This window comes from Mesocricetus auratus, unplaced genomic scaffold (assembly GCF_017639785.1).
Source record: "Mesocricetus auratus isolate SY011 unplaced genomic scaffold, BCM_Maur_2.0 Super-Scaffold_100022, whole genome shotgun sequence".
NCBI lineage: Eukaryota > Metazoa > Chordata > Mammalia > Rodentia > Cricetidae > Mesocricetus > Mesocricetus auratus.
In genome coordinates this window covers 4,518,119-4,544,734 of record NW_024429203.1, presented here as the reverse complement: position 1 = coordinate 4,544,734, position 26,616 = coordinate 4,518,119, and the positions used below count along the sequence as shown (strand labels likewise).

At 40.2% G+C, this 26,616-nt stretch overlaps 1 protein-coding gene across 3 annotated transcripts in view; it reads left to right on the top strand.

Annotated features, from left to right (window-relative positions):
* Positions 1-26,616, top strand: part of Dpy19l1 (dpy-19 like C-mannosyltransferase 1) — a 93,975-nt gene that overhangs the window by 53,996 nt on the left and 13,363 nt on the right. For 2 of the 3 annotated variants that reach the window (XM_021232072.2, XM_013119363.3), the window contains exons 9-16: positions 907-1,006; positions 3,803-3,880; positions 10,985-11,071; positions 12,586-12,645; positions 13,113-13,193; positions 18,988-19,089; positions 21,253-21,324; positions 23,235-23,284. In XM_021232072.2, coding sequence (XP_021087731.1) covers positions 907-1,006; positions 3,803-3,880; positions 10,985-11,071; positions 12,586-12,645; positions 13,113-13,193; positions 18,988-19,089; positions 21,253-21,324; positions 23,235-23,284 — 630 coding nt within the window. The remainder of the gene's footprint in view (positions 1-906; positions 1,007-3,802; positions 3,881-10,984; positions 11,072-12,585; positions 12,646-13,112; positions 13,194-18,987; positions 19,090-21,252; positions 21,325-23,234; positions 23,285-26,616) is intronic. The other variant, XM_021232073.2, reaches the window with a different exon arrangement.

Genomic DNA, 26,616 nt, shown 5'->3' with positions numbered 1-26,616 from the left:
TGTTCAAAAGCCGTAGAAACATGCTGTTTTACCGAGTGGCTTCCCATGCCTCGACTGTGACCTATTGTATTAGAAGTGTTTGCTGTGGCCTAGCACATGCGTGTGTACAGGAAGCACGTGGATGAAGCTGAAACTTCCCAGACATAGCCTTGTCTGCAGGGTGCTGCCAGATACAGTCTGTCTTTTCTACTGCATTAAAAGTGCTGGCTTTGATCTAGTTACTTGACTTTGTAAGGCTCTCCTAGTTCCTGGGGAAGCTGGTGGAGGAGCGCTCCTTCTCACTCCGTATGCGCATGCTCACGTCTGTGAAGGCGATGGCAGACTTGGGGCTTGGCAACTCATCTGTGGAGTAAAGGCTCTTCCTGAAAGTCTCCTCAAGTGCTAGCTGGTCCTAACATGACACCCCTAATGCTGGTCTCAGAACAGCCCCTTCCTTTGCCTCCATTTCTTTCCAAGGTACATCTGCAGAAGACGGGCTTTTATGCTGCCAGCATCCTATCCCTGCGGAGTTTGTCTACACACTGCTTAGCTCACAGAATATGCCACTTTTGTCACTTCTCCTAGACACTCCCTTACTTCTCCAACTGATGAATTATTGACTTAACATCTGAAGAAGTCTTTTTATAAATTCACTAAAATACAACGGAAAAGGCAGTAATGACTGTATTCACCTGGCCTCCCCTCCCTTTACTTGGCAGGGCTTTGTGGTTTTGCAGTAATAATAGGTATTTACTTTTTATAGAAAATGATTATAATTGAGACCCAGAAGGTGTAATTTCTAACCCATTGATTTATCTTGCATGCAGTTTATGTGCACCCCAGATCATGTTTGAGATGCTAATTGGCAGTGGTTTGGAGCTACGCTGGACTGTTTATAGTTAAACCTCCTGATGCTATCTTTTCCAGGGCTACAAAACTTTACAGAGGGAGCTTGATCGCACTCTGTATTTCCAATGTATTCTTCATGCTTCCTTGGCAGTTTGCCCAGTTCGTACTTCTTACACAGGTAAGGTGGGCACCTTTTGAAACTGGAGGTTTGGAGCTTGGCGCTTCTGGTTATGTGAGCTCATCTGTTTGAAACGTGAGCATGATATATTTTTTATTTTTATTTTTTGAGAATTTCATATGTGAGTACTGTATCAGCACCATTCCCTACTCCTCCATCTAACTTCTCCCGTGGCCACCTTTCAGGTTCATGCTCTTTTACTTTTTTTTTTGATATTACACATATATAAAGATGTATAAGTACAACCTGCGGTGTCCATGGACTGTTACTGATGTGTATGTGTACTTAGGACTGACTGCCCATCTGCCCTCATCCCTGGAGGAGACTGATTGATTCTTCCTGGTTCACGGATCTTATGTTCTAAGATTTTTTGCACATTCTTTTAAAGAAAATTCAGAGTATGAATTTTCATGAGATTAGTAATGAGCATTACTACTTACTAGTTGGACTCAATTTTATAAGAATGTTTTTTATTTGTGATTCCATAACTGTTAGTGTTGAAAAGAAACTAGTGGTCAGCCCCAAAGTACTTCTCCTGAGTAAAATGTGTTTACTCTATGATTAGTTCCTTATATTGTACATGTATTCATGCATACATATCATTTATTTGGATCACATCCACCCCCTCATTCCTTCTCCTGAATTCCTTTTTCCCCACTACCACTTTTCCCTACAGCTTAGATGCTTGCATGCTCACCTGCCCACACTCTCATGGCCTCCGCCTTCCCTCCCCCATACCCCTCCCCACCCTAACTGACTGTCTGTATGTGCATGAGTATGCGACCATCAACTCAAGAAAAGTATTCAGGGCCCCAAATCCCTGAAGAAAGCTGACTGTCACTAGTCTTCAATTGCCAATAGATGTTCAAATGGGGTGGGGCTTCATGACCCCTTCCCAACCCATTGTAGGATTTTTGCTGGCTGCCTTAATTCCTTCCATGCAGAATCAGTATATGTGGGATAAGAGAATGAACAGGCAATAAGTTCCTGCTTTTTGTGGCTCCCCCAACAGTCTGCAATTTATCATCTCTCCATGTATTCCCACTTTTTTCTTCCGGGTTTATAAAGCAAAGTAGCCCTCTGAGAGGGAAGGATTTTGTAGACTCATGTTTTTTCAAACTTGCTATTTATGAAATTATGCTTGCTATACTTATATAACATGGTTGGAGGGATGCTTTTAAGTACTCAGATACCTTGCCTCCCAAATAAAGGCAGATCTGGATTTGACTTTTAACTATTTACTACCTTCTTAGACAAAACAAAAGAAATAAACAAATACCCCATAAAGACAGAAAAAGAAAAGGAAAAAAAACCTTAACATTTTTGTTCCAGATACACATTTTCTGAAACACAGGGAATGAAAGTGTCCACTTCCTAGGTTGGTTTCGCGTCAGACAGTAGTAGTGTGTGGAAGTACTCAGCCAGTTGTCACTGAGGCCAGCTATTTTGATTTGTTTTATTCTGTGAGGCAGAGTCTTGGTGGCCTCAAAGAGATGATCCTCTAGCTTAGGCCTCCTGGTTGCTGGGTACACAGTTGCTCCTTCCACTGGGCCTTGTTAATTGCTCTTTTTATTATTTAAAAACAAAAAGTAGGTTGGGTTTTATGCACTTCTTTTTTGATCTGATCTTTGAGATTTCTTTTCCTTCTTTAGTTTGATTCTATTTAAATTCATTATATGGGCTGAGTTATCCTTGGAATCCCGAGATTGTACCTTGGAAGTGGTCTGTGTGTGGCTCTGCTCCAGGGCTGAGAAGTGACCTGTCTTCACTGCTTCCGGCGATGGGGTAGCCTGCATTAAGTGGGGAGTTGAGGCGTATAAGGGCAGGAGCAGGTGTATCCTGCCTCTCCTGGGCTAGTGCCGAGCACACACTTTTGCCCAGTCCATCATATCATGTGAGTCACCCTGAAGCAGTCCGCATGGATAGCTGAGGAAAAGAAACCATGGTTTTCTTATTAGTAGGAACATTCTGTAGAGGACTTGGAAAGTAAAAAAAAAAAAAAAAAATCAAACAAAGAAGCTTAATAGTTGGAACATAGGTTATATGTAAATATTCACCTTTCCAGCAGTTTTTCGTTGTTTGTGTGTGAAGTGCTGTAGAGTTGAATTTGAATGGCTTTCCCTGTGAAGAGGGTGGAGAGACACTGCCTGGCATGACACCTCTCCACATGAACCTGCAGTGTCATTTAATCAGTGGATCCATCTAAATCTAGTAATTTGAAAATTTGTGACAAATGTTAAAATTTTATAGTTCCTCATAAATAGCAGAATTTTCTTCAACTGGAAAAAAGTTATATGTATTCTTTTAAATATGAAACTTGATACATTTGATTATAACTAGCATGTGACCATTTTTCTGGGTTATTCATAATGCTAAATGGAGGTGACAAACTGGAAGACTTAATGTGTTTTTCCATAAATATACATCACTTAATTTTTAGTTTACTGTGATGTCTGCAATTATGTCTTAGTGGTCATGTTATAATTATATTTTCAAGTGTTTGATTGGCTAGAGGACATTTTAATTATATGTGTTAACAATAGAGTCAGCCTGATATTAAAATGAATGCTGATTTGGACAATCGGCAGCATAGCTACTTCACATGGTTGTGTATTAGGAGAGCTGTATAAGTGAAAGACCAATTACTAATCATATTCAATAATAAATTTGCAGCTGGGAGGAAAGCTAAAACACTGTATAAAGATAATTTGAAATAATAAAGTAATCTTGTCTTTATTCTTGTGGCTTGTTTGTATATAGTTTTTATTTTTAACATCTTTTCTTTTTTGATTTCAGATTTCATCATTATTTGCAGTGCATGTTGTGGGATACATTGATATATGTAAATTACGGAAGATCATTTATATACACATGGTAATGCTTTTTGTTTGTTTTCTACTTAGCGTGACATGACCTTAAACTCCTGATTGACACCTGATTTGTTCATTTCTGAAGTTAGTTGTAACCTGATTCTTTAATGAGCACAGGTGTCTTTCAAGCACTGATATAGTTGACCTTGTTTTCAACAGACTAACAAGAAAGTTTTAATTTGGATTTCACTGTCTTACTGAGCCCGTGCCTGGATTATGTACCCGTGCAAAGGAGCATGCGGTGGTACTGTCTACCTGCAGAGCCACCTCTTAAAGTGAAGTGAGATACCCACTCACTGGGCATGTGAGGCATGCCAGGGCCAGCCAGGGCCAGCACTGCAGAGCCCTCCGCATTCATGCTTCTGACCTAGTTGACAGGGAACGTTAGAGATATGATGCTGCATTGTTGTTTGTACTCTTTTGGGGGACCTGCCACCCAGCTCCCCAATACATACAAGCAGGTTAATTATTACTTATGAGTGCCCAGCTTTCACTGGCTGTTTCTAATCAGCTTTTTAAAAAATTATCCTGTTTACATTTTGCCTTGAGGCTTTATGTTTCTCTGTTTCTGTATACTTTTCTTCACTTCTTTCTCTGTGGCTTCTTGCATAGCTGGGTGGCTGACCCCCTGATATCCTTTTCTCCTCCTTTTCTTGCTCCTTCCTTTTTTCCCCCCAGATTTCTCCTATTTATTCTCCTGCCTGCCAGCCCTGCATATCCTTTCTCCTGCTTTGCTATTGCTCATTATTACACCAGTCAGGTGTTTTAGACAGGCAAAGTAACAGCTTCACATAGTTAAACAAATCCAACCTACAAGAATGCAACATGTCTTTGCCTCATTAAACAAATTCTCCACAGCAAAACCATAGTTAACTCATCTTAAAACACTGTTCTACAACAGTGCATGTTAGAAAACAATTAAATTCAAAGAATAAAAACCTAACAGGAGGGCATGTTAGAGCACAAAGCTGGGGAAGGAGATGGAGGTTGTGGAGGAGGGGCGGGGCTGAAAGTGGAGGGCAGCAGGCAGTGACATCACAGAGAACCCTGATCTGGGTTGGTCAACAGCTGGAGGAAGCCTCAGGGCTGGCTGGTTGATGATGGGTGCGAGTTTGTGCTTTGAAAGAGTTTGTCTTCTTTGTGTCACTCCTCCTTTTACACATAAATTTAGTGTTTTCTTCCGTTGGTGACCTTAATGTTGTTTCACTGAACCATAATTCATAATTGCCTTTCATTTTCTTATAGCTGACACTTAGATGTTGATACATTTGGTTATAGGAAGTTTATGAATAAAGGTACAATATTAATGAGCACGAGACTAGCTACCATTCTGATAAAGCATAGTGTACTCTCACCACTCCAGGGGGTGGCCACTGTCCTCTCTGAACTGTCATTGAGTGGTCTCTGTTTTGCTATGGATGTTTTGAAATAGTAAACATGCCTATGAACTAAAAACCCAGCTTTCGGACTGACGTAAATGGCTCTTTCCTGAGACTAAAAATTTCTTATATATTTCTGGGATCCACTGCTGTGTATTTTCCATTGTCTGAACAGAACAGTTCATTTCTCTGTTTCTTTGTTAAAGTACACTGAAGTTGTGCTTCCATGTCTGTTTTCTCATTAACAAGCAGTGATATACAGTCTTTCCCATATCTCCTGGGGCATGTGTTAGGCATTTCTCGGGAGTCTTTACCTAGACCTGAATTTACTTCATGCTAAGTTATTCACATGGTCAACTTTATAAATGTTAAATCATTTTTCAGATGGTGAAAGTATTTAAAATAGCAATATGTAATGACTCACGATAGTCCATTTTATTTAAATATAATGTCTGATTATATAAGATAGTATAATGAATTACAGTTTACATTTTGTTTTTATTTCCCATGAATCTGTGCATCTCTGGTGTTTTTAGTCACCCCCACCTCCGTTTTCCTTTCTGACATTTGCCTGCTCAAATCTTTTTGCAAGTGTTCTCTTATGTTAGAGAGTGATGGGAGCTATTTGATTCTGAGCAGTATAATTCATTGTTTTCATTTTGTTTGTGTTGTGGCTTACTCCACGTTCATCCCGCTATTCTGTGTAGCTTTTTTCTTAGCATGTCCTCATCATGCTTTGACTACTTTTCAAAAGAAATGAGTAACACTATGTTTCATGAGAAGCTTTTCTTCATCTGCCAGGTGATCCTGTGTGCTATTTCCTCTCCAGTCTCTGTTATGGTGAAGTCACATTAAAGCAAACAAACAAGCGCTCTCCTTAGGGGGTCTGGATGTCATTTCTAACTATTACTACATTTTTATTTCTCTGTGAATTCTAAAGTTTAAACAGTTACGTTTTTACTTTTATTTTCTTAAATGTACTTACTTTTCTTCCCAAACTGATTAATACAGTTTTTTACTTTGAAGTACAATTCAGAATAAAAGGCAAGCCTTCCATCCCATTGGGCTATTGCCCAGTTACACAGGCAACTATGGCTGAGAGCTTTGAAAGCTGAAAGTCAATAAGTATTGAAATGTCAAGATTTTGTTTATTCTCTCTTAGAAGTATGGCAATGCTCTTCGTAATTTAGTAATTATTCTCTGCCTTCCTCTGTTATCCCTTTCCCTATTTCTAGATTCTTAAAATTATATTAAGAAATGTATATAGGATTTCCACATCTCACATGGTAGGAGTCATGTAACAGAATGTCCCCTCTGAACAATTGGAAGTGTATGACTGGTCGGTAGTAATGTTCCCACTGGTTTGCAAGTATCATGGTCCAGTTCAAGAAGCATCTTCATTGTGCAGATCTGAAGCTTTGCATGTGCTGCACATAGCTCCATAGTCTCTCATCTCTTCAGTCTGATTCAGTCTGTGGAAACACCATTGTACGTTCTGTCCCTGATAATGACTTTCCTATATGTCATGTATTGCAGTGGTACAGCATATGTCTTCCTGGCCAGTTTCTGTAATTTAGCATAATGGTCTCCTTTGTTCTGTGTTGTATCATGTGTGGTGGTTTCCTTCCTTTCAATGGATTACCAGCATCTCATCGTTTATATGTGTGGTATTGTCTACTGTAGACACGTGGGTTTCTTCTGGACTTAAACTACAGCAAAACGCTTCTATGAACATGAGTATCTCTTTGTTTTCTGGTTTTCAGAGTAGAATTGATCAAGTGGCAAACCTAGTGACGGTACCATTTTATTCTCTGCAATAAATAACATTTATTTTCTGTCTCTGAAAAGTTATTTTAACCAATCCATTGGGAATAGGATGCCTCATTTTACTTTTTCCTTGTCTTTGTTTTAATTAAAAGGTTGTATTTTGTAGAGCAGAGTTAGGTTTACAGCACAGTGAGCAGAAAGTGCCCTCTGCGTGACACCCCCAAGCACTGTTGTCCTGAAGCAGCATGACACTCTTGTCACAGCTGATAGCTGCATTGGTGTCCTCAGCACCCAGTCTGTGGTCTGTGTCACGGCTCACTCTTGGCACTGTGGAATGTATAGAATCTGATGAAACATGACACATCCTGCAGAACAGTTTCACAGCTCTAGAAGTCATCCAATCCTGCCTCCCCGTGTGCCTAGTAACTGCTGTCTTTGTATTGTTTTCCTTGTGCATACATTTGGAATTAGATAGCACATAGCTGTTTGCAGAGCCTCTTCTTTCACTTACCAAAGGAAAATAAGTTTACTCTTTGTATGCCTAGATAGCTCAGTTTTTCATAACTTAATAACATTTTGACTCTTTTGGGCTATGTCAAAGTTTACCCATTTAGTTACTTGAGGTACATGTTTTGGTTAATTCCAAATTGTTGTAGCTATGAATAAGCTGCTGAAGCATTTGCCTCCAGGCTTTTGTGTAGATTTAAATTTTAAATTCACTTGGACAAATATCAAGGAAAGTGATTGTTAAATCATAGGGCAACAGTTTATCTAGTGTTTAGAAAATTGTCAAGCTCTTTCCGCAGTGGCTGCACCATTTTGCATTCCCACCAGGAGGAAGAGGGGGAAGAAGGAGGAGTGTGAGAGAAAGAAAGGGGATCCTGCCCGTCTGTACCCTCCTGAGCCCTGTGTCAGTCATTCTGATCAGTGTGTCATTGCCGTGTGCTTGAACAAACTTCCGTATTATTTATCTCTGTTTCCAGTTTGGTGTCTTGTTTGTTCAGGTCTCTGATATTTTTGTTGAATTTTTTTTTTTTTACATCTATGTTACTGGGTGATACTGGCAGTAGTTTTATTGTGATGCCATTGTCTGAGTGAGCCTGAAACTTGTGTCCTAGAAAGAGTTAAAAAGAGTTGCCTCGGTTCCTAACTTTCCGATGAGAGTGTAGAAAGCTGGTTTAATTTCTTCGTAAGAACAGGATACTCTGGAATATTTCAGAGCAGTACTGTTTTCTCCTCCTGCTGGAAGCACAGAAGGATTTGCCTCTGTGGTTTTTGCTCAGAGAGGAAAAAAGTGACTGAATGGTTAGCTCCCCCTTCCCGCTGGGCTCACTGGAGCCACCGTCCCCCATCACAGTACAGGTCTCCCTGTCCAGTTGTGCTCTGGTGAGCGGAGTTACACCAGTCTGTCTCCTCCACTCTGAGGTAGTTTTCCCTGTGGGTTCAAGTCTCTGCACTGTGCAAGTGTTGGTTGGTTACTGTTTTCCTTGTTGCTAAGACCCAGAGACAACTTCTAAGCTCTCTATGTGGGACTTTCCTTGTGGAGTCTCTTAATTTGCATTTCTTTGATGATCATAGTAGGTGTTTTTTTTTCACTTGGTTCTTAGTAGTTTCTGTATCTTTGAAGATATGTCATTTCAAGTTATTTGTTCATGTCTGAAGGAAGTGTTTTGTCTTTTGAGTTTTAGGAGTTATGCATACATTATGATTATGGCTATATCTATAAGTTGGCTTTTGATGCTGCTTTCCTTTATCCATTGATAAGCATTAAGTTTTAGATATTCCAGTTCAACCATCTTTTCCTATTTTCTATGCTCATAGTGTCATACCCAAGAAAATATTGTGAAATTAGATTACAAGAAAATATTGTGAAATCAAATTATAGGAAACTCTGAGGGCTTTACAGTTCCAGCTCTAATATTCAGAGTTCATTTTGTTGTGAGGTAATTATTTAGACTAGCACTAGATAATAGTTCATATTCATGAAGATATATAGTTTCCTAAGCACTTCTCATCACCATTGTCTGATGTTGGAACTCTTGTCTAAAGTCATTGGTTCATTTATTGGAGGGGCTGTGCCTGTGCGGAGTTCAAGGCCATTGGTCTGTTCTTTGATTTTGCCTGCCCTACAGCATTCTTAGTACTTTGCTTTCATATCAAGCTTTGAAACTCAAATCTATACCCTGATCTTTTCACTGTTGTTTTATCTACCTTAGATTCTCCATGAATTGTTCTTTTTTCAAAACGTGTTGGGTTTTCATAGTTACTGCACTGAATCTGTAGCTGTCTGGGTGTTCATAGCATGCTAGCAGCATTCAAACAGTAAACATGAGCTGCCTTCCCATTATTCATGCCTTTACTTCCCTCAGTGTCATTTTATAGTTTCCTTTAAATCTTGTGCCTCCACAATTAAGATGACCACCCAGCAGAGTATTTTTATTCTTTTTGATGCTCTTGGGAAAAGGATTTTGTTTTCTAGATCTCTCTGATTGTTTCTTGTTAGTATGTGGATACAGGTTGAGTTCTTTTATGTTATGTCTGGTTACTTTCCTGAACTTGTGACAGTTGTTAACCTTTCTTTTGGCTTTTCTTCATATGAAATTCTGTGAACAGACATTTTACTCTTTCATCTCTGTCTTTGATGTCTTCTTTCCTGTCTAAGTGACTCAAGTTTGTACTGTCCCATGTTACTGCTCCTGGAGGGAACCATTTCAGTCTCTCACTGTTGAGAACAGAGCCTGCTGTGGCTTCATATATGGCCTCTATTATATAGAGGTAGATTCAGCCTGTCCCCAGTTTGTTCAGTGTATCATAATTGGATGATGTTGAAATTTGCCAAATACTTTTCTGTAACAATTGTACTTTTCATTCTCAAGTTGTAGTGTGTTTCATCAATTGGTTTTTAAAATATAAAATGAAATGAAATCCACATGCAAATGGAAATATATCAAAGAAAAGTGAAATTTGTAGAATAAAGCATGGGCTTTTCATTTTTAAAAGCTTTTTAAATTATAAAGAAAAGTCCTGAGGACCTAAAGGAGATGAGTGAGAAATATGACTAACATAAAAATTTAAGCAGTGACCATAATACAAAAATAGAACAGAGTATGTTTGTTTCATAAGGAGCTCTGTCCTGTGACACCTAACAAGAGCCTGAAGGAAAACCACTAAACTAACAGAGAAAACACATAGTAGAAATAAGCAGTTCACACTGACCCCGCCTATGGAAGGCACTGTCTCATGTACCATTACAGTATTGAAGGGGAAACAGTGATAGAGCATTTCCCCAGGTATACTGCAAAGTTTTTAAGAAATAATGTGCAGTGTGAGTCAGAGTGTGTGTCAACAGAAACGCTTATTCAGTTTATGGGAAATAAACTGGTTCATCTCTTTCTACAGCAGTTTGTCAGTACTTTGTCTTTGAAATGGCTGTGTCTTGATCCTTCAGCTTTTCTTGAAGTGGTTTATATATAGCAGTGTATTGACCAGTGTGTGAGATGCATCCAGAATGGCCTGTCGTTTTGGCCAGGCAAGAGGAAAACAGGGTGTGCTGGGAGTACTCAGGATGGTTTAGATAGGCTGTGGTTCATGTGTAGAATGGGATATGCTTTCAGTTCTTAAGAGGGAATTAGATAGATTTGGATTGATATGAGAAGCCTCCTGAAGTATGTTCAAGAGGCAAAGCAAGAAAGGATAGCCGATGAGTGGGTACCCACTTGTGTCTTATGAATGAAATACAAACTATAATGTCAAATGCTGGTGTCCGGGGGTGCACGGGAAATGACTCATGATGGCTGTCTTGGAGTGTGGGGCTTGGGATGTAGAGTGAGCTGGGTTTTACCTGATAGCCCTTTTGAGTGCTTTAAATTCCATCTATCATGGAAGTGTACAATTTGAAAGTGACGGTCCCATTCTTCCTTTGGGTTATGAGTACTAATTGCATGTCCTTTGGATTTTTACAGATTTCTCTTGTGCTTTGTTTTGTGTTGATGTTTGGGAACTCGATGTTACTAACATCTTACTACGCATCCTCTTTGGTAATTATTTGGGTAAGTATTCCTTTGGCTTCTTTTTAGCTTTATTTATGCCAAGTTTGTGCTTATACAATGAAGTAGGATCACAGATAACCCCTTCTCCCCTCAGCACATCCTCCCAGCTTCATGCTTTAGTTTTTTATTGATAACTCACTATGTTCAGTTAATCTATCTGACTGGTTTTGAAACAAGTAGTTTTAACTTCTTTATCACTGGCTTGGGATGCATGAATAGCTTCTGCAGGGTCATATAACGTGTTTACCAATTTTATCTTCACCTGATGGAGCAGTGAGGTTCTCAGTTTGAATGCAGACAAAGTAAGACTCAGTGACTCACTACCAGAAAGCTCAGAGCCTGGCCGCCCTCTCCCCTCTGTTTCTAGGTTGTTTTTTTCTCTCCCCTTGGCTTTCCTGGCACCTGCTTTGTTCTTGGATTCATTGCAGGAGGTTTCTGTGCTTCCTAAGTTCTCTTTTCATCTCCTCAGTTTGAGTCTAAATCTAAAAGTTGTCTTAAATTAGACTTCCGTGCACGCCCAGGAAATTCTTGCTAATGGGCTTTAGTATTACAGTGTTTGGTCACCCAAACTTCTTCCACCGTAGCATGTGCCCTTCCGGGAGACACCCACATGGCCCCTCCCCCACCCGAGCGCTTTCCACCTTCTGAGAGTCATCTTTTGATTCACGTGATCTCTGGAACCCATTGATAAATTTGGAGAGTCTTAAACCCCTGCCTCACAGATAACTACTTTGAAATACCCATTCCCAAGACATAGACTATTTCCTGCCTGAGGACTACCTGTAGCTGGTATATTATTTATTACTCTGTAGCTGAAGTATATTTAGCCATAGCTATGGGCATGTAGTGCCGTTTGCAACCCTAAACTCAGAGTTGCTATGGCTGTGCCTTGGGATGAAGGTCGACAAATTCTCTAAGATATTTTTGTCAAGTTTGAAGGCTTTTTCTCACTGGAGGTAATATAGTTTAGGATTCATGTACCTGAACTTGATATAACACAGAAATATTTTGTTAGGACAGTAAAATCTCATGTATAGTTCATAAGTCAGGAATTTTAAGCTTAAAAAGGGAATCTTGTACTTGTATAAGCTGTTTAAATTTCTGAAGCTGTTGCATACCTCTTGATTCATAGGTAAGCCAGATATATAAAATAGAGAACTAAATATTTTTATATAGTCATTTTCTTTTCAGTTTTACATACTCACTGGTGGTAGATTTTTTAGGGTTAATTTTTAAGGTGTGTTTTGCAATCACTAACTGCATATTTGGACATGGGGTGATAATTGTGAAAAATCCACAAAACAAAGCAGCGGACATGAATGTGGGAACAGATTTGTAGAGAAGGGGTGGGCCTGAGAGAGTAATTAGGATGCAGTTTATACATGCATGAAAATGTCAAAGAACAGATTTAATTAATGAGTCAGTTATGTGCTGAATTTTACATTCTTCAAAGGCTCCGTTATTCTGAATAATTGTTACTTGAAAGTCTGAGTATTCATTTATGTCCTATTCAGGGTATGCTGGCAACGAAACCACAGTTCCTAAAAATGAATGTGTCTGAACTGAGTTTATGGGTAAGAATAAACCTGTGTGTTTTTTTTTCTTCTGTAAAATATAGCATTGGTTTTATGCTTTACTTTTAAAGGAATTATACACATAATGCAGGGGCCCAATAGCTTTGTAATAAACATATGAGGGCTCTGTTTGAATGTGCAAATTGTCCTTTTCATTAAGTAAGTGAAGAGCCTTCTGGGTTGAGTAGTCCATTCAAGTTTTATTTATTACCCCACATTGCTTCTGAGGAGCAGCAACCATGTGTAATAAACCCCACTGTAGGAGTCAAGCTACAATTCTTGTTTACATCTCTGATAAGACATAAATACATTTTGCTAGAAAGGTCATATGTTTTCAGCTTTATTTTTAGTTATAATAACCTTTGGTTTTGGAGCAACTTGCTAACATGGGAATAAAGCATTTGTTCTGTTCACGTCACCAAGCTACAGAAGGTGGAAGCAAAGTTATTTTTCTTTTTCTTTTGTAGGTTATCCAAGGGTGTTGTTGGTTATGTGGAACTGTTACACTCAAGTATTTGACTTCCAGAATCTTTGGCATTGCAGATGATGTAAGTGTATTGTTGCTTAAAATTGAAAAACTTGAAAAGGATTCAATGGGCAGGGAATAAATTAATGGAATTATTAGAGTGTTATCACGTAAGCCAGATTCTGAGGTGAAATAAACATCATTTTCTCTCTTTAATGTAAGAAAGAAAATCACAAAAAATGTGACTATGTATATAGTTTTAATCTCCAAAATTAACATAGCCCCCCCTTTTAGTATTTCTATGTCACAAAGATGTAGAAGATATAAAACAAGACCTCTGGATACTAAGCCCTAACATTTAAAGTCAGTACAGCTGTTTTCTGATTTCTTTACTATCTCTTTGTAAAAGACAGTGTCTTCAGTATCATGGATAGAGATCTGCCCTTCCCATCTTCTCTGTGGTCAGTGTTTGTGCGATGTTTGTGTAGATACCAGTGTCCACAGTTAGAACCATGTTAGACTTAAGAGATTTTATTTTGTTTGGCTAAGACAGAGAATAAAATGATTATGTTTCTGATTTATTATCTAAAGGATTTTTTTTCCCGAGGCAAGGTTTCTCTGTGTAGCTTTGTAGACTAGACTGGCCTTGAACTCACAGAGATCTGCCTGCCTCTGCCTCCCGAGTGCTGGGATTAAAGGCATGTGCCACTCCAGCCCGACTTCTTAGGTATTCTTTGTGTGTGTGTGCATGTGCGTGTGTGTTGTGTGTGTTCATGATGCTCGTATGGGTGCCCGTGAGTGAGCAGAATTGGGCATGAGGTTTTCTGTTCTATTATCTCTACCTTACTATCTTGAGGCAATGTCTCCCACTAACATGGAGCTAGACTGGTGGCCAGAAAGCCCCAATGATCCTCCAGTCTCACCCTTGATGATGCTGGGCTTATAAGCAGGCTGCTCTTGTGCTTTTGCCATGGATCCCCTCAAGCCATCCCTAGCCTCCCTTTGCTTACTTTATTTTGATGTTGTGATCAGCACATTCTAAGTTAGCGTCCTCCCAGCAATGATGATAATACAAAAGAAAATGAAGTTGTGACAAGCAAGAGTAGTAAGTTCAGGATGCTACAGAAGCACACAGGAGGAAAATCAGGAATGGACCCGAAGTCATCTGTGCAGATGAGCGGGGAATGGTGATGGGGTTGGATACGGAAGGTAGGGAGGATCATAAAATAGCTCCAGTCCCAGGTATGTGGACTCCATTTCCTTTCTGTTGGGAGATGGAAGGCACTGGTGACATTTCTGTTGTATCCTACCGTCCTGGGGAAATGTGATGATCAAAAGGTACGCTGTCAATGCAGATTTCCACACAAGAGATGACGTAAGCATGGTGAATGTCTCCAGAACTGTAACAGTGAGCAACAGCAGTTGTTCCCTCATTCCTAATGCGCTGTTGCTAAAGAAGCAAGTGCCAGGCACCCAGCCCTGGGAAGGGTTTAGTCTTCCCTTCTCTGCTCATTGGCCTTTGTGTCTGTGCCTGTCCCTGTCCCTGCCAGTTCTCTCTAGTCTGGTGTTAGGGTTCAAGTTTTATGTAGGTCTCATTTCATCGGTGATAAATTCTGGAGCTTTCAAAACAAGACAAAAACAAACAACAGAAAAACCCACTTGTACTTCACAGGAAATTCTTTTTAGTGGAGTTTTACAGTTCCACAGGTTGGAATGACCACGTCTCACCTGTGAGATCCTATAGTTTACCTAAATTAAAGGAACTCACTGAGGGTAGCATGGGGTCGGTGCTCAATAAGTCAGTATTGTCATGGTTATTGTTGTCAGTATTATTGTTGTTGTTGTAGTAGTTGTGAGCTCACACACATGCATACCATTTCTTCCTCTGTGGAGTCACTGATGGGTCCTTAGTTGTGAAGAACTCTTCATTGATTAATTTTTAGTGGTGTTTCTAGAGATTGCAATACATATCTTAATTTAAAACAGTCTACTTAGGTTCATGCTGGCTTAATTAAGGTTAAATCTATTGTGTCCCTGCCTTGGGGTCTCTGCTTCCTCTCCCTTTGTGCCATTATGGTCTTACCTTGGCCATCTGTGTGTTTGTGCCAACAGCATAAGTTCTGATTATTGCTTTATGCACTCTTGTATCTTAAATGAAGAGAAAAAGAACATAGGGTGTTTTATTGCCATTTGTATTTATCATCATTTTCCACATTTTTATTGTCTTTTCTTCTTGTGCTTGAGAAGGCTTGTTTGTTCTTTTCCTGTAGGCGCCATTTCTACTTTTTCGTAAGCCAGGTCTCTTAGCAGTGGGCTTTGTACGGCTTTGTTTCTATTTCAGGGTTTAGACTTGGTTGTTTGTTGTGGGTTTTTTTTTTTTCATTTTGCTGGTTATAGCATTGTTGACTGTAGTTTCTTTAAAACTTATGGCCTTTATTATTTTAAGAAGCTAACCAGTAGTCTTCTGTAAATATTGATAAAATCAATAACCAGTATCTTCTATAAATATTGATAAAATCTCACCTTTCCTGCCTTCCATGCCCCTTTGATTGCTCCCTGAATGTCCACACCACTTTCTGCTTCATCAGCCGTGGGTTTCTAGAACACTTGGGCTCTCTTGGATTTCTCTTGTACAGGTGTACAGTTCCTATTCCTCCAGAGGTGTGAAGATATCCCCTCCCTCAGATGGTTGTCTCATCTCTAGGTTCGCATTGTAGCATGCATTTACAGCTAGCCTGCCCATCTTTTGTTCGTGTCACTGGGATTGATGCTGTACAGGAAGGCTTTCATTTTTCATTTCCTCTTGTTGCTGATGATAGCATAAGTATTTCTAATCTGCTCCAAATCAAGTTTTCAAAATTGGGCCCACAACCCTCATAGAGACCATGCCATTGACCAAGCAAGCCACAGAATCCATGGTGATGCTGATAGTGGATGCAACAGCCTAGGCAGGAGTGCTGTAGACTCCCATTTCTTCAACCAGGTTTTATCAGTAATGCAACTTGGTGGTGGTTAGATTAGAAAACTGTGAACTGGATGTTTGTGACACTTCAGTCCAGTTTTATAGTTGTCTTCCATATCTAGAAGTTTCCACATTCATTAGCATTCCAACACTAATCCAGTGTTGTTCTGAAGCAAATCTTACTTGCTTATTGTATTGTTCTTTTTTCTAAATAGTGCTGAGTGTGGTTGCCTAGTATTTTAAGGATATGTGCCTTTAATCATGAAAGGTATTAGCCACAGTTTTCTTTACTTGTAATGATTTTGTCTTCAGGATAGTCGTGGCTTCCCACATTTTTGAAGATTGGTCCATTTTCCTACTTTCAGAGACCATTTGAATAGAGCTGGCATTTTCCCTTAAATATAGCAGAGAGCAATTCCAGAGCCTACAGTGCTCAGGATTTTCTGTGTGAGGACTTCCTTAGGAACTTAGTCATGTGGCTGGAGCTTTGACAGGTATTCTTGGGGCCGTTGTGTGCTCTCTGTGTGCTACCAAGTGGAGCAGGCTTTCAGAATTGCATGTGCAAGTTTTACATATGTACACCTATGGGAACTGGTCTCTCATTATTAAACAATTACGTTCTCAATTTCTCTAACTTGACAGGTAGTATTGTACTGTGTACCATGTACAGTATCATGTGGGGATGCTTTGGTACATTGTGGAACCCTATAAAGCTACCTTTCTCAGATGACTTTGTTGTTATTGTTTTGCTATTGCTGTTTTGGGGCTAGAGCTCTTCACTTCCGTTCTCTGTATTCTGCAGCGGAGTAAAAAAGGGTCGCTGGTGACAGTCCCCTGATGTGCAATAGGTCTGCTGAGTTATTTCCGCCTAACTGGAGCTGTGACCTCTGACCACTCTCTGCCCCTCACTTTGCCCTCTCCCATGCCACTTTTAACCACCCTACTTTTGAGATTAATTTTGTAGAGTCCATTTGCAAAATCTAGCACATAGGAAAATGTGTGGCACTCTTGCTTTTACCACTCCTATTTTTTGGTAAATTTGTCTTAATTATTCCTGTAAATAGTGCTTTTTGTATATTTTATAAATTTTCTTTTTATGACTTTCTACAGGATCTAAAGGTTGTTAAATTTTGGCCAGTTTGTTTCCAGTCAAAAGAACTCCTAAAGCTATTCATAGATATTTTCTAGCTTTACTGCATTTATGATCTAAAAGAATTTATATGAAATTTCAACATACTGTTATGACATGCTATATATAAACACTTAATTTTTTTTACTGTGCTTAAGGAAAATGTGTATACTCTTCTTGTAAAGTTTATGTTTTTATTGATGGACTAATTAATTATATTGTACTGATTTATGTTAAATTTTATCTTCTCTTGCTCCTGGAATAATGCTTAGCTTTTCTTGTGAATACTGTCAGCTTGCCCAATCCTCCTACAGCTTTCATAGACATACATTTGAATCTCTATGGCAGTCTGCATACAAACATTTGTCATTTGCTTTGCCATTCATTTACCAGCACATAGTATTGTCTTTTCACAAGTTTTCCTGAATCTCTATGTGTGTTTTATCTTCAGTGTTGTATTTTGTGTGTGCATGTTTTGGGGGGGGCAGAGTTCTGTCTTTACAGGATGATCTGGGACCACACTGGGTTCATCAATTTGCATGACAAGTACCTTTACCTAATCTCACCTGCTCTTGAACTATGAACTTGAGTTCTGTGAGGTGCCTTCATGGCTTCCCTAGGTTTTAGTTTCAAACTTACCTTGTTCGTTTTCTTTTATGCTTTTGTGTCAAGTTTATCTTCTGTAGACAACATAATATTGTGTCTGTCCTCGTCAATCAGTTTGAGCATCCGTCCTTTAATCAGTAGATAATTTAAGCTCTTTCTGTATATATGGCAATTGCTTTTTGCTAGGAAGTTTTCCTTCTTTTTATTTGGGACTTGTTTCCTTGTGCTGTTTCAGGGACCACGTAACCTCCCTTCTGGCTCATGATTATCAGCCTGACAGCTTGGGCATCACATCCCCACCCTCCTTTCCACAGACTCTCACCAGCTCCTGTGGTGTGTGGCAGCCTTAGGAAAAAATTACCTCTTTTCCTGGACCTTGCTGTTTTAGATAATAGTTATGGAGGGCCTCACCCTCTTTGGTGATCAGACTGGAGATTGGGTGGGGGACTAGGGGATCTGGTAGGGAGGGCAGGGGAGGAGGAGAGGGAGAGGGAGCTGGGATTGACATGTGAAACAAGATTGTTTCTAACCTAAATAAATAAATAAAAAGACTGTCTCAAAATAAACACGAAGAACGACAAAAAAATAGTTAATGTGAAAATTTGGTGAATGTTTGGTCTTTAAGTGTTCCTTTTTTCACTTTAAAAGTGAAGCAGGTAAATTTGACTCCATGCACACCCTTGCTGGCTGTCAGTCAGAAGGTTCCTTATGCCCATTCCTCCCATGTCTGCTACCTTTAAACTGTTAAGTGCCTTCCGGATTTGGACTCTGTCTTCCCTCCGTACTCCAGACCCGGTTTTCTATGTGGTTGTTAGAAATCTTAAGAGTTCCTGGGCTCGTACCTCTTGGTAGAGAGCAAGGTGGGGGCTAGGGAACTGTTTTACTAGGTTTCGCACCATGAGCAGAAAATCTCAAAGGGAAAAGCCTTGGGCATCGATGTGTGGGTGGTAGTAGACTCTGGTAGGAAACTTTGGGAGCTGTCACTTGCTGGCAGAACAGGGGGCACAGCTGTGGGGTAGAAGGAACAGAAGAACAGAACTTTCTTTAGCATAAAAGCCCAGATTTGGAACAATGGACTTTTTCACACAGTGAAAACTATTTTTAGATACTGTTAAGATTAACACGCATAATTATAATGTTTGGCTTAGTATAATGATTCCTGACTTTCTTTCTTTCTAGGCTCACATTGGCAACTTATTAACATCAAAATTCTTCAGTTACAAGGATTTTGATACTTTACTATATACTTGTGCCGCAGAGTTTGACTTTATGGAAAAGGAGGTAAGCTCTTATTCCCAGTTTTGCTCCCTTGGCTTCGACCCTTTCCTTTTTCATAGGATGCCCTGTTGCTTCAGGGTCTGCATGCACTGTTATCTCAGCTTAGAAGAAGACTAGTAGTTTAATGCAAGCTTTTCCCATTCATGTATTTATTTATGATCTTTGCCGTGCTGGTAATTTGGAAATATGCATTCAGAATACCCACAATGCTTGGCTGAGTGAACATGGGCATTTCCAGTTGCCTCTTTTCAGAGGCAGCACCACATAGTTCAGTAAGGCACTCAAGCTCACATGCTTCTACTTTGTGTGTGGATATTTGAATGATCTCATTGCATTTAAATATCATTGAGCACAAGGATTTCATGCTAACATTTCTCTTTTGAAAACTGATTCAGATGTTTGATGTTTATAGGAAAACTGGGGAGTGGTTAGTGGATTGTGGGACAGAATGCTATTAATGGTCTTGAACAAACGCTTCTCATTCTTTGTGTTATCATCTACTAGTTCCTAGTAGTATACTGGAGACAGATATTGTGAAGACAAAATGAGGTTTCACATACTAAAGCACTTTGATCTCTTCAGTGAAATATTGTTTTTAATACTTCCTGAGATAGTTTGTCTCAACATGCTTGTTTATTATATTAGCCTTGGAAACACCATGCATGTTGAATTCCTTTATTGCCGTTTACACCTGATACAGTTCCTCTCTGGCTATATGTGTAGGGATGTACTAAGCTGGCCATTACTTTATTGACATATTCATTGTTCTTTTAATTCCACTCTGATAATTCTATGTCCTGAGTGCCAGGCCAGCAGCCTTCAGTGTCGACTCACCTGTTCTTAGGCAAATGTGCCTTGATGACTCCAATCGCATGTTGGTCTTCATTTGTTCTGTTTATGATATTGATACATAATAACTGATAAAAAGCTATACAAGCCGGGCGGTGGTGGCGCACGCCTTTAATCCCAGCACTCGGGAGGCAGAGGCAGGCGGATCTCTGTGAGTTCGAGACCAGCCTGGTCTACCGAGCGAGTTCCAGGACATGGTCCAAAAAACAATACAGAGAAACCCTGTCTCGAAAAACCAAAAAAAAAAAAAAAAAAAAAAGCTATACAAATGATAGTGAGAAAGGTCAAAGCAAATCTTGTAGGGTCTTAAAATAACAGTTTCTAGGAAATCAAGACTCCTTCAAGAAAGTGCTAAAGAAAATAGAAGGTATATATAAGAAGAGAACTGAGATGTTGTCAGAGGGGCTGGAGACCACTGAGAGCATCATGCATGCTTCTGTAATCCAAGAGTGGTCATTGCCAGGTCTAGTGAAATAAATTGGGTATACAGGCATGGCATGACTTCTTTCACCTTAAACTGAAAGCCAGACACTTGTATGCCATTCCTGTCTCCATGTGTGTATGAATTCAGGGACAGTGCTGCTGAAGCAGTTGAGTGTCTGTCACTTGAAGGAGTGCATGCCTTTTATAGCACATCAGTATAGTAGGGAAAGAGACAAACCTTGAATGCTGTTCCCTGACACAATTTCAAAGTGACCTGGAAAGATGCTTAAAATATGAGGTGGAGTATGCAAAGGAGTTATTACCTATAACTGACTTACAAAAGTAAAAGTGCAGCATCCCAACAGCGGCTGAGTAGGGAGATAACGGAGAGGTGTGCAGGAGGTGTTGCAGTGTACATTTCCGTAAGTTTATCTGTTGGTGAAATGTAAAAATTAGCTTTGTTACCTTCATAAACATTGGTCATGAGTCAGTGTGTATTTGTGTGTAAGAAAAAGAAGCACAGTTGTTAAGAATATATATGAAATGTACAGTGTAGCCTGTTCCATGAAAACAAGCACTGCTTGCTTGGGATGAACAGTGAGATCTTCAGTTAGACAAATAGTGTAGTGTGTGAAGAGAAGAATCTCTAGTTGCCTTTCACACGAGTTTTGGGAACTGTATTTTTAGTGTTTTCAACTCAGCACCGGTGAAATGTGTTTCTATGGAAACGTGCCTTAATTTCAGTGATGGGAGTCAGTGGATAGATTGGACTCTTGGTTGATGAATGTTTGTATTTCTCCACTTATGCCTTTAGAAATTCATCCATTTCACCATTTGAAAAGAAGTTTTGTTTGGCTAAAGCATTTCCTTCTAACAAATACCCCTCAATTTTAGACTCCGCTGAGATACACAAAGACGCTGCTGCTTCCTGTTGTTCTCATCGTGTTCGCTGCGATTGTTAGAAAGGTGCGCTTGCCACGGAATGCCTTTATAATTAAACGTGCCCATGCTTTTGTATGGTAGTTACAGATAGTTAGCTACAGGATAATATGATAGTTTTGTGCTGATTTATTGAAACATTCCGTATTTTCCTACTGATAGCCTTTGATGAATGGTTATAAATCTTAAAGATATTCTGCTCTCTGTTAACCTAACATAGACCTAAGAAAGAATTGCGTAGGTTCTGAGTCTACATTTTGGAAGTCATGTGTAGAGGCCATTATTGACCGAGATACAAATTGATTTAGCCATGTCTATTACTAACTGGATTTTAATGTTAAATAATATTTCCAAAATATTTAATATTTAACTGTTTTTATATGACATAGGAGCAGTTTTCAGTTACTCCTGGATGGGGTTTACTATTAATCAAAAAGAAGAATTGGGAAAGTGCAGTGTATTGATGAACTGGATAACTTGTTTAGGCTCCAAGTTTACTTTGATAGTGAAATTCTGAGCCCTGCTGTACACTGGGCCTGAGAAACATCAATCTCCTATGTAAAAAAGCAGGTGTGAAACTGTTTCTTAAGTAGCTCGTGAAGGCTGTAGCTACATGAGACTTAAGAGATGAGATTGAAGAAGAGATGACAGAGCCTAACGATTTATTGATCTCTAGTGGTTTGCGTTAACACAGTGTGCTTATCTGTGGGATATTGTGTACTGTGATTACTGTTCAGTTGTACTTGTACTGGGCTTTGGACTCCCCCAGACTATTTCCCCACGCCATATTTTGATGTGTTATTCCGCCAGTGACCCATGGGCAGACACATACCACCTTGGAAGACAGAGGTTGTTAGCAGCTCCCTTTGTGCCCATTGTCACACTAGACTCAGTCTCAGCACCCTCCTCCTCTGCCAGCACCTGCTGGCACTCAACTTTGCACTCTACGTGTTTCAGCTTCTGCTGGTTTACTCGGTTTCATCGTTTGCCGGGTTCTGCACCTGCCTTCCACTTCTGCATTGTTATTCATACATAATAACCAGATATTGACCTTCAAGTCCTATTCACAGACTACAGTGGCAAGGCATGATAGCACACCCCTTTAATCTTTGTGCCTGGAGACAGAGGCCGGTGGATGGCTGTGGGTTCTAGGCTGTTCTGGTCTGAATACTGAGTTCTAGGCCAGCTAGAGCTGCACAATGAGATGAGAGGCTGCTCAATAAAACAAGGAAAGACAGCAGCTTTGATGACACGATGTGATGGAGTAGAGAAGGTCAGATGGATGAAGCTACACTGTCTAAAGAGCAAAAGATTTCAATAGAAGCTGGGTAATTATTTTCAAATATTTAAAAGCCTACCATTTGGAAAATATGACTGCATTCCTTTTGGTGGCTTAGAGATATGGTCAAGGATGAATTCCCAGATGTAGGACTTTTGTCCAGAAATGCGTAAGACCAATCAGAGGAGTATTAGAGCCCCAGGCAGCAGCCCAGTGGTTATTCCAAGGGTTAAACTAAGGTGTGCAAGATGCTGCAGGGGTTTTCATGCCAGAGATGAAATTCCCAAGGGTTGCTGTCTCTAGCCATTCTGCAGCTCTGTATGGATGATCAGGGGAGGCTGTTGAGATCACCTCCATGTGGGAAGAAGCAGGAGAGTCAGGACCAGCAGAGCTGCTTAATGTCCTGCTTACCACCCCCCCCCCCAGGCCATTTCATCCTTCAGAGTCCATTGCTCATGTCCTAAATGGGGTATTGGAGGTTTCCCAACCGGATTGCTGAACATAGACACAGTCAAGGACTGTACTAGTACAAAATAATGTTGAAATTATTATTATCTGAGTGGTCTCTTATCTCCATACTTCTCATATGTATATAAGAGTTTTAACATTTATTTTCTTTATAGCAGCTTTTCTAAAGTCTTTAAAAATCCATTTTCAGATTATTAATGATATGTGGAGTGTCATAGCTAAACAACAGACGCATACAAGGTAATTATCTCTTATTTTTCTGACTTCCAGTTATTGAATTTTTACTATGGTATATACCTCTATGCTTACATCTTGTATATTTCATAAAGGATTTTTTTTCCAATTTCACCATTCCCCTTCCTGTAGAGAATACTGTACTCTGTGTATTCATTCATTAGCTCTCATCCAGAGAAGTCTGACCATGGCCCCTTACATCCTCTTTCCTAGAGGTATACAGAGAAAATCTAGAAATCAGTTATTCTGTTTGGGGTCCTGTAGATTGCCATATTTGAGAAATATACAGGGAAGTATGAAACTAGATCCATTTTTCATTTTTTACTCAACTTCCCTAAGAAGCAATTTTAAAACATAGGTAATCAAGTGTGCCTAAAAATTGACAAAGGAAGGGTACTTGTAATTGAAGAAATGAAAGGCCTTTTTAGAAGGCTGCAACATTTGTATTCTGGGAAGGTTGACAACATCAGCCAGAAGCACTTCAGTCTGATAAAAGATGCCAGAAGCAATATTGAAAGGAAAAAGATAGTTACAGTTAATATTTGTGATAAGTGACTCAGGATGGATGACAGACAGGGACAGAAAAATTAATAGGAAAGCACTCCGACACACTAGGCAATGGATGGAAGACACAGAAAGGGAACCAGGAGAGGAGTGACTTTGCCCTTAGTGCTTTCTTGTGCATTTTAACGGTGTTAAGTTGCCCCTGCCTCTGGGTTTTGCAGGAGTTGAACCCTCTGCCCATAATTTGTTTCCTACACTCCCTTGCAGCCTGCCTTTCCATAGCCAATAGGAAAGAGTAGTAGATGAAGGAGTGGATATTTACGAATGACTCACAGAGGCTCAGAAAGGCCTACAGTCTTGGTGATGAAGACATTCTGAATAAAATGCAAGTCTTTGTTCTCACCAGATTAGTAAGAATTGGTAATATCCAGTGCTTGCCAGCTGGGAGAAAAGGGATACAGTTGGCTGTGACAGGAAGCCAGCAGTCCCCTGAGTGTAGGTACATGCTGTGGAAGGGTTCACATGAATGGAGACAGTGACCAAAGGGTGCTTAGCATGGTGTTGTGTGTAATGTGGAAAGCTAACATGATCAAAATATGTATTGGTACAGAATGGAATTATGGTCCTAGTATAAAGTGAAATGTTTCACCATCTTTATGGGAATGATTCAACCTTATATCAATGGATTTGTTTTTGAAAAACCAAATGATATACATACATGGCAAAGATGCTTTTAAGTTATGCACGTGTGTGCATTTTCTTTTATGACTTGGATATCCTCACCTTTACACTATTCCTTGAACTTCGAGGCTGTGTTAATACATGGAAAAATCTTTTACATCATTTAGAAGTGGTTGGCTATTGTCCCTTGCTTGTACCTGTGCAGATAGGCAGGAAAGGGGAAATGATTCAAATATATAATGTCAAAATTTGTCTTCATCTGAGGTAATTTTTTTTGGAAGAGTTTGGAGAAGCTTCAAAGTTAGAACCATAGTGTGCAACTCTTAAAAAGGCAAGTGAAACTTTTCAAAGAAAAATAGAGCTGCCTCATCAAGAATAGCTTTACTACAGAGAGGATTTCAGAAAACCTAAGCTTCATGGGTTTTCAGTTCAGCAAGGTTGAAGCTCTCTTGTGGAAAAGGGAATGACATGGTGACATTTCTTTTTGTATAAGGACAAAAGTCATGCCATTATAAAATAGAGAGGGGAAGAGAAAGAGGTCCATTGTAATTTGGATGTGACCACCATTAAGTGCTCTCTTCATGGCCCTGGAGATACCTGAGAGTAGCCATGGCCTCATGTAGAAACGGCATCAGCTTTGGAGTCATCCTGAGTGCAGGCTTGGCTTCCAACGATTGTAGCCTGTTAGCACCAGCACCACGGATGCTCAGGAAACAGTTTTTGGTTGGAATGAATGAAGAACAGTCATTCCACCTCCTTCATACTTGGCCTGTGCATCTGCTGAAATCAATGTGTACACATGTTTTGAGACTAGATTCCCAAGTCAGATTATGTTCTGCCTAGGTTGTGGAGGATGATCACCTATGGAGATGTTCATCTATGCTCTAGCCCTGGGAACAGCTCTGCATTTCTTAATGTTTTCTCTGTCAGAAAGCTGCCAGATCTATCTTTCCTATCTGATACCTGCATTCCCTTGGCGGCTTAGCTCAGAAGCCGTAAGCTTTGATTCTGCTCTTACGTCCACATCCTAACAGTATGAAAACCTTGTCCTTGTCTTATTTAGAGTTATATCCAGACTTTGGCTATCCTTGCCCACCCCTGCCTCCCTGCCACCAATGCCTCCCTGGTTTACTGCCTCTTGGCTGCCTCTCTGACTCTGCCTCTGACCCCTCGCCTCTGACCCCTCACCTCCCATCAACCCCTCCTCTCTTAGTCTTGCCTTCTCTCTTCTCGAAGCCCACTGTCTCATGGCTGGCCCAGCAGAGCCTCCTTACACTGGACCTTTCCATCCTGTCTGCTTTTTGCCCGCAGGGTTTCTTAGTCTTCCCTGTCTCAGACCCCACTCAGTGGTGATGAGACTGGGGAGCATGTATCCCTCTGGGGTACACCATTTCCTCTCTCTGCATGTTACCCATTTCCTGTTCTTTGCAACTCTGGTCACTGTGGGACAAAACCGTCTTTGCCTTTTGTCCCCAGCCTTGACATATAGTAACTGAGAGGATAAGAATATTTTTCTGTTTTGTTCTTCCTCTCTCTGTATCCTGTGTGTTCAGTACTCAATGAACTTGAATAGATGGATGGATGGATGGATGGATGGATGGATGGATGGATGGATGGATGGATGGATGGATGGATCCATACATCCATACCCTTGCAGGTCCCATTTTAATGGGAAAGGGCAGGTGTGAATACAAGTATGAATCCTGTCCCTCTAAGAAGGGCAGTGGGATAGGCATGACCATGGAGTAGGCCCTGGTGTAGGATACAAGCTTCTTGGTGGCTTTGGGAGTCAGTTAGCCTGTGACCAGGTCCCTGCAATCAGGAGAGAACAAGGATGGAGGTAGCTGTGCAGGCAGAGAAATGGGGCAATTGGAACAGCTATACTGCAGATGATGGACTGGGAGTCAGCGTGCAGAGGGGCTGCATCCATTATAGACTTTGAAACAAAAGAGTAGATGGCTGGCTTTTTTTATTTAAATTAGAAACAAGTTTGCCTCGTATGTCAATCTCAGCTCCCTCTCCCTCCCCTCCTCTCCAGCCCCCCTTTAGCCCTCCCTCAACTCCTCCCGCAATCCCCACTCCACTCTCCAAGGAGGGTGAGGCCCTTCATGGAGGATCTTGAAAGTCTGTCATATGATCCTGGGCAGGGCCTA